The sequence below is a fragment of the Peromyscus eremicus genome, chromosome 8a (genome assembly GCF_949786415.1).
Source record: "Peromyscus eremicus chromosome 8a, PerEre_H2_v1, whole genome shotgun sequence".
NCBI classification, from domain to species: domain Eukaryota; kingdom Metazoa; phylum Chordata; class Mammalia; order Rodentia; family Cricetidae; genus Peromyscus; species Peromyscus eremicus.
In genome coordinates this window covers 69053610-69068580 of record NC_081423.1, presented here as the reverse complement: position 1 = coordinate 69068580, position 14971 = coordinate 69053610, and the positions used below count along the sequence as shown (strand labels likewise).

General features: G+C 39.6%; 1 protein-coding gene across 1 annotated transcript in view; it reads left to right on the top strand.

The window, feature by feature from the left end:
• Positions 1-14971, top strand: part of Brip1 (BRCA1 interacting helicase 1) — a 135948-nt gene that overhangs the window by 60052 nt on the left and 60925 nt on the right. Inside the window, exons 10-13 of the mRNA XM_059271415.1 lie at positions 1244-1398; positions 4741-4906; positions 5018-5158; positions 8733-8894. Coding sequence (XP_059127398.1) covers positions 1244-1398; positions 4741-4906; positions 5018-5158; positions 8733-8894 — 624 coding nt within the window. The remainder of the gene's footprint in view (positions 1-1243; positions 1399-4740; positions 4907-5017; positions 5159-8732; positions 8895-14971) is intronic.

Here is a 14971-nt window from a genome sequence, read left to right as displayed (position 1 = left end):
CAAAAATATCTTAATTAGAAGTAGAAATGTATAGTGCAATATGACAATATCCTTAATTTGTGTCAATATACAAAATATTGTATACATACATATAGTATGACAAATATAATTTTACATTTGTATCAATATACAAAAATACTTTAAACCGAAGTAGGAACATATGTACAATATGACAAGTATAGTTTTGAATTTGTATCAATATACAAGTTTAAGATAACAGGAATAGAATAATAATTTTACATTTGTATCAATATACAAGAATCCATACTGATGCAATTTATCTAAAACTAATAGTTGCTAAATTAGTTTATAAGTAAATACAACAATCTACCTTATTATCCTATCCTGTCTATCCCCCTTTTTCTTTTCCAAAAGAGATTCCTGAGCCTAAACTTTGTTGTTTGATCCCCATACCTGCAGGAAATAACCCTAAGGATATACAAAGAAATGACATTTGGCAAGTGGATATGTTTTATTTTGCAGAATTTGGAAAATTAAAATATGTACACCATACTATAGATACGTTTTCAGGAGTTCAGTGGGCAACTGCTTTGAGTTCTGAAAAAGCTGATTCTCTGTATAGCTCTTGCTGTCCTGGAACTTGATTTGTAGACCAGGCTAACTTCAAACTCACAGAGATCTATTTGCTTCTACCTCCCTAGTGCTGGGATTAAAGGCATGTAGCACCACACCTGTCCCTTCTTAGTATTGTTGAATACCTGCATTCATCCACCAAAACAACAGCAACAAAAATGGATATTAATAAACTTTGTCATATAGTAGTCTCATTACCAGAGTTGTTTCCTATATATAATTCAGGCATTTAGGGAAATATAAACTCTATTAAAAGTCAATTGGAATTTTTTTGAATTTAGTTCATTGCTTCTGAAAGATGCTAAATATCACACCAGTTGCCTGAAAAAGTTATCCTCCTAAATGTCTTTATTGAAGCATCCTATTATTAAGGTGTCTTTGACTCAGAGGAGTATTTTCTAACATGGAAATTCAAACTCCATTGCTGGGCTTGGGTTGTAGGTCAGTTATAGAATGAATGCCTAGTATGTATGAGTTTCATCCTAACCACCATGATAGGTGAAGAGGCAAAAATAGAAATGCAAAATGATTTGTGTTTTTACATTCATGTATACCTGCTTCATATTGGCTTGAGTTTATACTTTGCAAAGAATTTTCCTTCTGTCGTCCTCTCCACCCCCTTCATGAATAATATGGTAATTTTTTACAGAGACATTTTTCAGCTGTTCTTCAAAAAGAAGAAAAAGTCACATCAGTCCATGGTAAAGAGGAAGCAATACAAATACCTATTATTAGTGCTCCAACTCAAATAATGCTCAAAGGACTCTTTATGGTGCTTGACTATCTCTTTAGAGAAAATAGCAGGTAAGTGAGGATACCTGTTTTGTTGGCTTGTTTTGTTTTCATTTTAGCCTACAGGTCAGCAAGATGGCTCAGTCGGTAAAGGTGCAGTTTGTACAAGCCTGGCAACCAGAGGTCCATCCCCAGAGCCACATAAAGGTGGAAGGAGTGAACTAACTCTACAAGGCTGTCTTCTGACCTCCAAATGTGTGTTGTAGTATGCACGCACACTCGTGTACATGTGCACGCACACAGTAATAAATGAAAATTTAAAAGATCAGCCTAATGAATGCCATTTTTAACCTAGGAGAATCTAAATGTTACAGCTGTATAGATGTATAGATTGTTCTTATTGACACAGACTCAGATCAGTTGAAAGGAGTCTTTCTCATTCATGAAAATAAATACTGAAATCAGTAAATAAGTACACTTAATTAACTCTTCTTTGACTTTTTGTCCTCCAGTGCTAAGTTTAAGAATCTTCATTTTTGTTTAAGTGTAATTTGGGTCTGTATCTATCAGTATTTGAAAGTTCTTTTCTTGAATGTTTTGTTTGTTTTTATTTGAGGTAGCATGTATCTTAGGCTGGCCTCAAACTCGCTATTCAGAAGAGGATGAGGACCTTTTTGTTTTGTTTTGTTTTTCAAGACAGGGCTTCTTTGTGTACATCTGTCCTTGAACTTGCTTTGTAGACCAGGCTGGCCTGGAACTCACAGAGATCCTCCAGCCTCTGCCTCCCTAGTGCTGGGGTTAAAGGTGTGCACCATCACCGCCCGGTTCAGCCTTGAACTCTCGGTCCTCCTGCCTTCACCTCCCGAGTGCTGGGGTTACAGGCCTGTCACTGTTTATCGCCAGTTTATCTCTTGAAAGTTACAGTTCTACCAGCTTCCAGGATTTTTGAGTGTTTTAAAATTATCATGTAAATATATACCATTTGACCGGAGCCATAGGTGCTGTGGATATCGTTCTGTATAAATAAAACACTGATTGGCCAGTGGCTAGGCAGGAAGTATAGGTGGGACAAGGAGAGAGAAGAATTCTGGGAAGTGGAAGGCTGAGTGAGGGTGACACTGCCAGCCGCCGCCATGACAAGCAGCATGTGAAGATGCCGGTAAGCCATGAGCCATGTAGCAAGGTATAGATTTATAGAAATGGATTAATTTAAGATATAAGAACAGTTAGCAAGAAGCCTGGCATGGCCATACAGTTTGTAAGCAATATAAGTCTTTGTGTTTACTTGGTTGGGTCTGAGCGGCTGTGGGACTGGCAGGTGAGAGATTTGTCCTGACTGTGGGCCAGGCAGGAAAACTCTAGCTACACGTAGGCACTATTTATTTCCAGGAAGTTTTGCCATTCCAAACAAGGATTTTATATGTATAAAGCAGTTGCTCTCCTTGTTACTGATCCTAGTAATTTCTCCTTTGAGTTTGTTCTTTCTAGTTACTTCAGACACAAGCAGGCATGCAATGTTTGTCTCTTTGGGTCTGACTTCATTTAGTATCATTTTTTTTTTTTTCGGAGCTCATTTGTGTAGAGTATATATCAAACTTCATTCCTTTTTATGGCTGAATAGTATTTTACTGCACACATATGCCACATTTTTTAGTTAATCTTTTTTTTTTTTTTTGTTAGGCATTTGGGTGTTTCTGCCCTTTGTACTATTTGTTATGCTGCTGTGAATACACGTGTACAGATACATGAATACAGAGTCTGCTTTCATTGCATTCCTGCGGATGGATGTATTTTACCTGGTAGTGGAACTAACGATCCTGTGACAGTCCTGTTTAACTTTGGGAGGAATATCTTAGTGTTTTTGCACAGCAGCTGTAGCATTTGACATTCCATTTAGCATTGTCTAAGGTTCTGACTTTTCAATATCCTTGCTCATGCATTCTTTTTGCTCTGGTCATCTTTAAAAAAAGTAATAGTCATCCTAATGGATATCAAGTGATTCTTCGTCGTGGTTTTGATGTGTATTTCCTAGTGACTAATGATCCTGTGACTCTGAGTACCTGTTGGCCAATTCTATATCTTCTTGTAGAAATAATGTACTGAAAGTCTAGTGTCCATTTTTAGTTGAGTTGTTTCTTTTCATTGTTGATCTGTAGTTATTCATACAATTGGGATAGTAATCCTCTGTCAGATATAATAATGTTGTGAGTTGTCTTTTTACATTTTGATTGTGTCTTTTTTTTAATGTAAGTAAATTTTCATTTTGCTCTGGTTAGGTTTTGTAGGTTTTTGGGTCTCACTGTGTAGCCAAGGCTTTCCTAACACCTGCCTTAGCTTGTCCTGCCTTTGCCTCCTGAGTGCTGGGATTATATATGTGAACCACCCAGTTGAGTAGAATTTTGGATTTTTCTAGTTATGAAGTCTGATTTACTTATTTCTCTTTTTAGATGTACCTCAGAGATTTATAGTTATGAAATTTGAGCATTTTTATAAAATTCTCTTCACAATTACTGAGTCCTGACTTGGATTTCGAGACCTTATCTCTCCAGAGGTGAAATCAGGGGTGAAATGCCATGAGAGCATAGTTGAGAATAACATTATATCCTGAGTAAACCTAGGCACTTTATAGATTCTTAGTGATACAGATTGGGATGGGATCATATGTACTCTGGTTCAGTAACCTCATGAAAAAAACCTCAAGATCATGACCCAGATTTTAACTTGAAAATTTTATAATTCAAGTCAGTAAGGTAGCTTAGCAGGTAAAGTTGCTGCTGTCAAGACTGATGACCCAAGTTTGATCTCTGAAACCCACAGTAGAACTGACTGGCTCTTGCAAGGTGTCCTCTGACGTCTACATGAGTGTCCTTGGCATGCACACACCCTAGAACAGGCATGTTCCCCCCTACACACAAATCAAATGGAAAGGTTTTAAGTTTTATCATTTTACTTGCTAACACTTTTTAAACTTTCCTTAAAATTGCCAATTTTCTCACACAATAAGAAAGCATAACTTGTCCTTGACATTCTTGAACCCTAATTCCCGTTTTCTACTTAGTAATAGTAACAATTAAGTAGTAGAGGGTTCAAAGACCTGGAGTTGGAAGTTAGAAGGCATGAAGTTTAGTTCTGGTTCTGCCATGGTTTATGTCATGTTTAAAATGAAATTGGAAAGTGGCTAATGAGGTTAGCCACTTAGATAATTTTATTATTTCTTGTAAGAATTTGTTAAATTCTGTGATTTCATGACTTAATTTACGTCAGAATTACTGAGTTTATCTAGTGAGGATGGCTGTGTTTTCTTTGTGTGGGGAGGTGTGACAGGCTGTTGAGTTTTACAATTATCAGGTTTGATATCATGTAGCTTGATTGTTTTATGTTTTATCATTCAATTGGCATTGTCTTTGCATTTAGATTTGCAGATGATTATAAAATTGCTATTCAACAAACTTATTCCTGGACAAATCAGATTGCTATTTTTGATAAAAATGGGGTCTTGGCTCTACCAAAAAATAAGAAACATTCACGACAGAAGATTGGAGTTAATGTGCTAAACTTTTGGTGCTTAAATCCAGCTGTGGTAAGCTCACTCTATCCTAAGTGCAAACTTGTCTTGACCAGAACCAACAATTAAATGACTGTGTTTGGCTTTTTAAAAAGATGATCTCATTTGCTCTGTGTTTCCTTGTAGGCCTTTTCAGATATTAACAACAAAGTACGAACCATTGTTCTAACATCAGGAACACTGTCACCGATGAAATCCTTTTCATCCGAGCTTGGTGTTACATTTAATATCCAACTAGAGGCTAACCATGTCGTCAGTAACTCACAGGTGAGCTGCTCTGCTTGATTTTGTTGAAGCTCTCCGTCTGTTTACCAGAGTGTAATGCCGTATAAACAAAGGACACCATAAATTCTAAGAAGCAAATCTGATAGGAAATTCACACTTTAATTTTAGTATAAAGACAATCTTGTCAGCTGCTTGACAGCTGAGCAGAGTTGGTAGAAGGAAACACTGATGTTGCCCCGGCGGCTCTGCCGTTTTGGGCTCAATGACCACAAAATTTCCTCATTTGAGTAAGTTCTAGTTTCTCTATGAAGTCTAAAAACAAGAAAATGTTCATTTTTCTACTATAGTTTCTATATGTAATTATTTATTTCTTTTTTCCATTAGTCTTTAGTATATTCTTATTTGATTTATTCATTTTTCAAAATTTGTGTTTTGGTTTATCTTCATGAGTTTATGTGTGCCAAGTTCATGCAGATGCCTGCATGGGCCATAAGAGGCATCCCTAGAACTGGAGGTGTAAGCATTTGTGAGCCAGGTGATGTGGGTTATGAGAACCAAGGTCTTTTGTAAGAACAGTACACGTTCTTAATCAGTGGACCATCTCTCCATCCCCTTTTTGTCTGGTTTTGTTTAGACAGTGTCTTTTGTGGTCCAGGTTAACATCAAACTTACTATGTAGTCAAGGATAACTTTGAACTCTTGATCTCCTGACATCACCTCTCAAAGCTATACTTGTAGGTATGAGCCAGCACTTCTGACTCTGTTTCTTTTTGTGAAGTAATTTAAAGTAGTTAGCTCTGTACCTAACTATGTATGTATGTATGTACCATCACCTATGTGCCTAACACAGTTCTAGTTCTTTGTAAAACTGTATGTGCAGGTTTGCTTGTGGGGACATTTTTAGTTGCCTGAAAACAACTACTGACATTAGTGGTTGGGACCCATAATTCTACGTGTCTATGTAACTAAGAACTTGCTTTCCAAAATGCCAGAATGTGCCTGTTGAGAAGCATTGCTATCAGCACTAGTGAGGTGAGGGTACAGGTTCCACATTTCATGGTGCCCTGTTTAGAAGCAGAAGTGAATGTAGGTTAGCAAATTCAGTATCGTTTTTTTTTTCATAAGATTGCTAGTCTATACTCTAATTAATTATGTTTTCACCCTAATGTACAAAGTCCATTTAACCTGGACTATCATTGAATCATAATAATAATGCAACTATTATAGCTGAATAGTGTTTAAATAGTCTGTCAGCTTAAAAATTACTCTTAAATCTCAATTATGATTTAAAATATCCATGTGGAATAAAAATGACCATTTTACCATTTTCAAGTGCACAGCTTAACATTACATATATTCACTTGTGGACACAGTCAGTCTCAAGAACGTTTTCATTTCTCCTTCCCCACCAGCCCCTAACGTTCTCCTTTCTGTTTCTGTGAAGTATACTGCTCTGTCTGGATAATTCTTGTAAGTGGAATCCCCAAGTACTTGTCTTTCTGTGATTGGCTTTTTTTTTTTTATTTGTACTTAGCATAGCAGCTTGAAAATTTGTCAGTTCTATAGCTGATGGCCTCAGCCTTCATCTGTGGCAGCATGTATCAGATTTTCTTCCTATGCTGCAGGAAACATCATTGTAGAGCTATCTGTCTACTGATTTTCTTCACTTCTTCTTTAGAAAAAATATAAACTCCAAGGCTGGAGAGATAGCTCAGCACTTAAAAGTACTTCCTGCTCTTGCAGAGGACCCAGGTTTGGTTCCCAGCACCCACACTGGGTGGGTCGCAGGTACCTGTAACTCCAGCTCCTCCATGGCACCTGCACACAAACACACATGAAGTAAAAAATAGTAAAAGTAAATTTTCTTTAAAATTATAAATTTAAAAAAGGTTGAAATGATAGTATTAATTTATATCTTTTTTCTATATTCGTCAGTTGTTAACATTTAGTAATGTTTGCTTCTCCTTCCCTTCTTCCTTCATATGTGTGTACAGATGTCAGTGGAGAGAGAAAAAGTATATTCTGTCTACAGAGAGGGTCGGAGTGGGGATGCATTCTCTGTCAAGGGTGGAGAGACTGTTTCCTCAGGCAAAATAAACCATCGGAATGTGAGGGTTTGGTGTCCTCAGCATTGGTAGGGCCCTCCCACAAATCACTACCCCAAGTTATAGGAGCTTTACTCTTTCCAACCAGCACCCTCAATGTAACTGCCAATGCCCTTCCAGGCTGGTCATACATTTGTTACGTCTGCCAATCCTCTAATGAGGACTTGGATTGGAGTTTGACAACTTGAGCTCTGTTGCTGAGGGAGAGAAGATTCTCCTCCAGACACACTTAGAAACCTTTCAATTGTTTCTGTGCATCTGGAACCAGTTAATTTTATTTCATCACCAAGCTCCTTTTTCTTCTTTGTCACGTTATCCAGAGATGCTGGAAGCAATCAGCCACCGTTATTGTTTTCTTTATTTTTCTACAAATAGTCTTTAACCTAAAAAAAAAGTTTTATGTGTAGAGTCATTAACTTCCTTGTTCCTCACAGGAGGTAAGTTGGGAGTATCCAACATGTTTATCTCAGTAAGGTCTTTAAATAGTTCATACCGTGGACTTTCAGTGCTCTCCATCCAATCAGCAGAGTCTGTAGTAACTGTAGGTTTCATTGAGTTGGTTAGCCAGCTTCAGATACCACCAAGCCTACTAGAGAATTTCATCCTTAAAATTCTGTTTCTCTAAAACTAATCCTGGTACTACAATCTGTATTCATCATGGTTTTCTAAAGGAACAAAATTGCTAGGGGTGAATAAATATTTTAAAAGAGGAGTTACAGATTGACTTACAGATATGGTCCAGGTAGTCTGACAATAGCCATCTCACTGAGAGGTTGAGAATCTGGTAGTTGCTTAATCCACAAGGCTGGGTGTCTTGGTAGTCCCAGTCTGGAGCTGAAGGCCTGGTGGTTCCTAGAGAGCTGCTGGTTTAGGCCTACATTAGAAGCCTAGAGAAGCTGACTGTAATATCGGTGAAGGAATGCCACAGCAACAGGATAGATGAACTTCTCAGCAAGAGTAAAGGCAGCAGACAGAACCATGTCTTTTTATCTGGGCTGCCACCAGACATTGCCATTCACATTTAGGATGGGTCTTCCTGCTTCAAATCATCTGAGCAAGCAATTCCTTCATAGGAGCTTGTGTTTTAGTTAATTCCAGATCCAGCCAATTGGATAACCAAGATTAACCATCACATAAACTGATTTTTTGTTTTGTTTTGTTTTTTAATTTTATGTGTGCGAGTGTTTTGGCTGGATGTGTAAGTATACCATGTGCCTGCAGAGGATAAAAGAGGGTGTGGGATCCCCTGGAACTGGAGTTGCTGATGGCTATATCTTAGTAGTTACTGTGAGGATTACAGTATTATCCAAGAGTTACAATAATTTGATTTTCCATAGGTACCAACCTAATTATATTCACTTAATTAATGGTATTAAAGAAGATTTCCAGTTTCAAAATAAATTTCTGCTATTGTTTGGTCATCTTTTTCTATAAATCACTCCCAACTAAATCTTAATTTTCCTGCTTTATTTAGTTAGGCGTAACTCTAATACTAAAATATTCATTTCTAGGTTTGGGTTGGTACTGTTGGCTCGGGCCCTCAGGGTCGGAATCTCTGTGCTACCTTCCAGCATACGGAAACATTCGAGTTCCAGGATGAAGTGGGAATGCTTTTGTTGTCTGTGTGCCAGACTGTGAGCCAAGGGATTTTGTGCTTTTTGCCATCTTACAAGGTAAGGAGTTGTTGATTTATTTATTTATTTTGCCTCTAAAAGAAAGATAACAGGATCGCCATGATAAACTTCCTAGAGTGAGAAACAGGTAATTATGATTCTTCCAGTATCATGTTATTTTATTTATGATGATTGTTGCCTGATAAGTTTATCACTGCTTCACTTAAAAGTCTTACGTGACTTAGGAAAGATAAGACCCTCTTGTTTTGCTATAAAAACCGTTATATAAGAGGGCTATTTATATGTGATCTTTATTCTTACAGGCAGCTTGTTATTTTCATAGGTGAAGGAGACAGGTGTTCTTTCCACTTTAGTGAGTGGAAGCATCCTTTGTTGCCCGTTAGTAATTGTGGTGCTTTCTCCTCCCTCCTGCCCTTCTTCATTACGCTGGGGGTCAGTCCCAGAGCCTTGTGCATGCTGGGCAAATGTTATTTCACTGAGCTGCATCCCAAGGCTTTTAGTCTTTATGTCTTTTGATCTAACATGGATCTTTTGGCATCACCATATAGTTGGACCATGGTGGTTTAAAACAATTCTGTCAATGTATTTTGATTGAAAAGTTTACTATGTTTATACATAAAGTGCTACAGTCTACAGGACCCAGTCACAAGGCGCTGGGAGTATTGCCTTTTGTATTATGGCTGTTCTTATTTATTTGTTTGTTTGTTTGTTTGTTTGTTTTCGAGAAAGGGTTTCCCTGTGTGTAGTTTTGGTGCCTGTTCTGGATCTTGCTCTGTAGCCAAGGCTGGCCTCGAACTCACAGAGATCCGCCTGGCTCTGCCTCCCGAGTGCTGGGATTAAAGGTGTGTGCCACCGCCTCCCTGCACGGCTGTTCTTACAGTGCATCTCTTGTGAAACCATAAGCTCTCTCCTTTTTGAGTGGAACCTGTCTCAAAAAAGACCCAGCAGTGTGTAAATTACTGGACACAATTTCTCCCATATGCTAGGTGACTTCCTCCCCACTCCGTGGGACCTTCGGTAAGAGAATCTAGTCTTACAGTCAATAACCTTGATTCCCACAGCCTAATCTCTGCTCCGTTCCCTGAGACAAGCATTAGAAGCTTGCTCCCTGCCATTATCTCCCATTTGGCAGGACATGTGGTCAAGAAGGGAGTCCTTCAAATAGATCACATTTAGGACCTTCAGAGATAAAGGGGCATCCTGGTCCTGCCTGATTATGGAGAGTGAGTGTCCTAAATTTTCCAACAGCCAGCTTGGGAAAGTGCTAATCTCCAGCTCCACCCTAAAAGCTATTAATTCCCTCCATCTACCCTCATCTCTGTTTGTTGATTCAGGATTGTAACCTAGGAATGTAGTATCATATACAAACTCCCCTTCTCCCTACTTAAAATTTAAAGCCTCCTAGTTCAACTTTTCTGCCTCTTAATGCTGTCCGGGTGTCTTTCTGGCCACGCCTCCTTGGGGCCCAAAAGATGCTGACAGTGTCACTCGGGATAACTCCTATCTGCTGCTTGTTCTTGAGAAAAAATTCTAGCTCTGTAACTTTGCAATTACCAGAGTACAGTTGTGTGTGCATATACACAGAAAACTTTGCAGGACGAGAACATTAATAAAGAAACTGGCGGGGGGGGGGGGGGGGGAGAGAAGGAGAGAGGGTTTTTACTCTCAGATCCCTTGAGCCTTACGCTGGCGGTAGCCTTCCCTCTGAACCCTGAGAGGGCATTGAGGCTGCCTCTCGATAGCCCTTGATAATAAAGCATTAAGCAATAGTAATTAAGAAAGGAGCTCTGCCTCTTTTTTTTTTTAAAGAAAGGGTTTCACTATGTAGACCAGGCTGGCCTCATACTCCCAGAGATCTGTCTGCCTCTACCTCTCTAGGCTGGGATCAAAGGTGTGCTCCACCACTCCCAGTTAGTTCAGCCATCTTTCTGTTTTCTTGGTTCTATCTTTCCCCTCACTAATTGCTCCATCCTTGGTGGTTCTTTCTCTAATCTGTTTTTGTGCTGACATGCAGTGATTTCCTTCTTGTTTTGTCTTGTGTGTATTTTAATAACTGTTTAGATTTATTTATTTTATGTCTTTGAATGTGTTGTCTGCATGGATATCTGTATATCACGTGTATCTCTGGTACCCAAGGAGGGAAACAGTTTTGAGACCTCTCCTCTATAGTTGGCATCATGGATGTACCCTGTAATTTTCTTTTTCTTTCCTTCTTTTCTTTCTTTCTTTTTTTTTTAGATTGATTTATTAAGTATACAGTGTTCTGCCTGCAGGCCAGAAGAGGGCACCAGATCTCATTACAGATGGTTGTGAGCCACCTTGTGGTTACTGGGAATTGAACTCAGGACCTCTGGAAGAACAGCCAGTGCTCTTAACCGCTGAGCCATCTCTCCAGTCCAATAACCTATAATTTTCTAATAGTGGAGCTGACTACACAGAGTAATATATTCCTTTCCACCTTTAGTACAAGATACCACAGAAGAGAGAAACGTATTTTCTCTCCACTTGGGAGGCATGAAACCCAAGATCAGATATTGGGCGTTGTATTTTCTTCAGCAGTGTCTGTTCCTATACTCTTAACTACTCTTTTTGATCACTATTAGTTTTTTGTCAAAACCTTGAATTTTTGAAGATATAGAAGCCTACTGATTACTTTTCCCTTTAAATTGTCTTTAATATCATCAGTCTCCTGTTACAGTTTGATGGAAGTGTCCCTCACAGGCTTGGGTGTTGAGCACTCGTTCCCCAGTCAATGGGTCTATTTTCAGAGGTTCTGGGAACTTTGGGAGGTGGGGCTTAGCCGGAGAAAGATGGTTCCGCAGGAGCATATCATTGGGAACTCTTGCCTTGGGCGTCTTTCTCTTTGCTTTTCTCATTGTGCTTTGAAAGGCCCTCGCCCTGCTGCCTTGAGGTTCTGCCCAAGCACGTAAAGCCAGGCAACCTTCAAAACCGTGAGCTAAAAGGAATCTTCCCCTTTTAAATTCTCTCAGGTATTTTAGCATTAGTTTCATAAAAATAACTAACATAGAGAAGTGGTATCAGAGAACCAAGTAATTGCCTTTGGATAATGCTTTTGTACTCTGGTTTAATAAAACACTGATTGACCAGTAGCTAGGCAGGAAGTATAGGCAGGATAAGCAGACATGGAGAATTCTGGGAAGAGAAAGACTGAGTCAGGAGATGCTGCTAGCCTCTGCCAGGAGAAGCAAAATGTAAAAGTACCGGTAAGCCACAAGCCATGTGGCAAAGTATAGATTTATAGAAATGGGCTAGTTTAAGATATAAGAGCTAGCTGGTGAGAAGCCTGAGCCATTAGGCCATCTCATTTGTAAATAATATAAGCCTCTGTGTGTTTATTTGGATCCGAGCGGCTTCGGGACCAGTGGGTGAGAGAGATTTGTCCTGACTGGGGGGAGGGGGGGGCTGGGACACGGGACGGGGACACATGACACAGGAAAACTTTCAGCTACAGGTAATTGCTTTGATTGAATCTGGTCATATGAGTCTTTATCCTCTGAAATTATTTTATAGGACACATTTGAAAGCAGCTCAATGAACAGTGCCAGTGAGGGCTTAAAAGACCAGAGTGTCTAATAGAAATCAAGGTGGGAAAGGCTGCAGGAGCTGTGCTGGGAAGTAGACTGGAGGCCTTTCAGGTTGTTCTGAGACTTGTCTGACTGTGGCGGTAATGGAGAATTAATTTGGTAGAAGACATTTCAAGACGGAATTGCTTTCAGGCTGTGGCATTTTTATTCTTGGGAGCTTTGTAATGAGAGGTTTACAATGAGAATTGGGAGCAGAAAGTGTAGTAGAAAGATTTGAAAAATACTGTTTGGTCAGAAAACGAGCATATTTAAATTCATGGAAAGAAGGACTCTTGATTCCCACTCTAAACCAGGCTAAAATTAGCTTGGTTCCAGGAAGTAGAAATTTCAACTCATCTGAGAAACTTTGTCTTGAGAAGACAGCACACCACCCAAGAAAGGGCTGCCTAAGAAAGTGTCTTCTCTGCTCAGCCACATAGCTTCTCAGAGGCCACTGCTCTCATGGTGCACGGGAGCATGACTGCTTGAGTTGGCAGTGGACCACGGCTTCATTTGCTGATGTGGTACTCATTTTGCAGGCATACGAAATGCAAGAGCGCAGTGTCATGAGTGCTGCCATGCCTGGTTTTGTTTTTGTTTTCATGGGATGCTGGTAACTGAACCCAGGGACTTGAGGATGCTACGCAAGTAGTTGTCCTCTGAAGCCCCGCTACATCCTTTGAGACGGGTTCTTGCCCAAGTTGACCTTGAACTTGTGGTCCTCTTGCCTTTGCCTCCCAGATGCTAGGATTACAGATATGAGTCACCACATCTGGCCTCTTCCACCAACCTGTCTTTCAAAATACTTTCCTGGAAAGTAAGGCAGATGTGAATAGAGTTGGGTCCCTTAAGCAGTCTCTGAGGAGGAGTTGTGTGCAGATAAGAGTGTGAAATCTAAGCTGCAGTGGAACCCCCACGATGTTAGGAGACTCAAAGAACAAAAATACTTGCCAAAGAGAGCCAGTCACATGGGTGGAACCAGCCCAAGTGAGAGGCCATGTAGGCTGCAGACAGCTAGGCCATCTGACTGAAGTTGCCTAATGCCTTTGGAGCTGACAGCATGACACTTTGTGTCCCCAGGTACAGAACATGGAACTACAGAATTTAACGTTTGCTTTACTAGGTTTCAGTCCTATTTGAGTCACATTCTTCCTTTCTATGAAACCCAAATTCCATTTGAAGTATGAATTTTAACTCAGTGTTATGTATTTTGATAGTCTGTAACTTGGTTTATATAATTTGTGTAGGCACTTGTAGCTAAGAGTTTGCCCTGACCCTCAGGGGAAGCTTTGAATTTAAATTTTTGAACAATATTGAAACTGTTAAGACTCTGCAGTCCCTTGGGGATGAACTAATTGCATTTTGTGTTATGACATGGCCATGAGTCTTTGAGGAACAGGAGTGGAATGTTACGATCCTAAAGTGGAATTCCCCGAAGGCAGATGTCCTGAACACTTACTTGATCCCCAGTTGGAGATGTAAGTGTAGGTTTTGAAACATTAGGAGGTGGGGTCTAGTAGACTCCTCTCTCCCTGTCTTGTTTCCTTTCAAACCTCATGCCACACATTCCTGTCGCCGTGATGTTCTGTCCAAGTGCATGAGGCCAAACAGGCATGGATTCAACCCTCTGAAACTATAAATCATAAGCCAAAATAATTCTTCTTTTTTACAGTTTAGCTCTCCTCTCAGCTAGTTTTGATCACAGCTGAACAAAGTAACTAATAGAATCTTCTTTTAAAAAGTTCTTTTATAGCCGGGTAGTAGTGGTGCATGCCTTTGATCCCAGCACTCAGGAGGCAAATTCAGGTGGATCCCTGAGTTCCAGGACAGCCAGGGCTGCACGAGAAACCCTGTCTCAAAATAAATAAATAAACAAACAAACAAACAAACAAATAAATAAATAATAAAATAAAATAAAAATCTTTTTATAGTGTAAGTCCCAACCGTATAATTCACTCATTTAAAGTATAGAACCTTAGGTTGGAGAGGTAGCTTAGTGGTTAAGAGTGGTCATTGCTCTTCTAAAAGACCTGTGTTCCATTCCCAGCTCCTAGAGCAGGAGAATATGATGCTTTCTCGCCTCTGCAGGCACTTGCATGAATGTGATGCACATAAACTCATGCAGGCACAAACACGTAACCATAAAAGTAAATAAACAAATGAACCTTTGAGACTGGAGATATGTCTCAGTGATTAAGAGCACCTATTGCTCTTGCAGAGGACTTGGGTTCAGCTTCCAGCTCCCACATGGTAGCTCACAACATTTGTGCATCCAGTTCCAGAAGTTCCGATGCCTTCTTCTGACCTCTATGAACACCAGACCCTCACATGGTTCATAGATGTCCATGCAGGGAAAACATACATATGAAATAAATCTGAAAAATAAAGTGCAGAACTCAGTAGTTACTCACACATTCACAAAATTGTGAGCCGTCACCACTATCTAACCACAAAGTATTTTTTTCTGACTACAAAAGGAAATTCCTTACAATCATTAGCAGTCACTCAATAGTTCCACCTTCTACCCCTGGA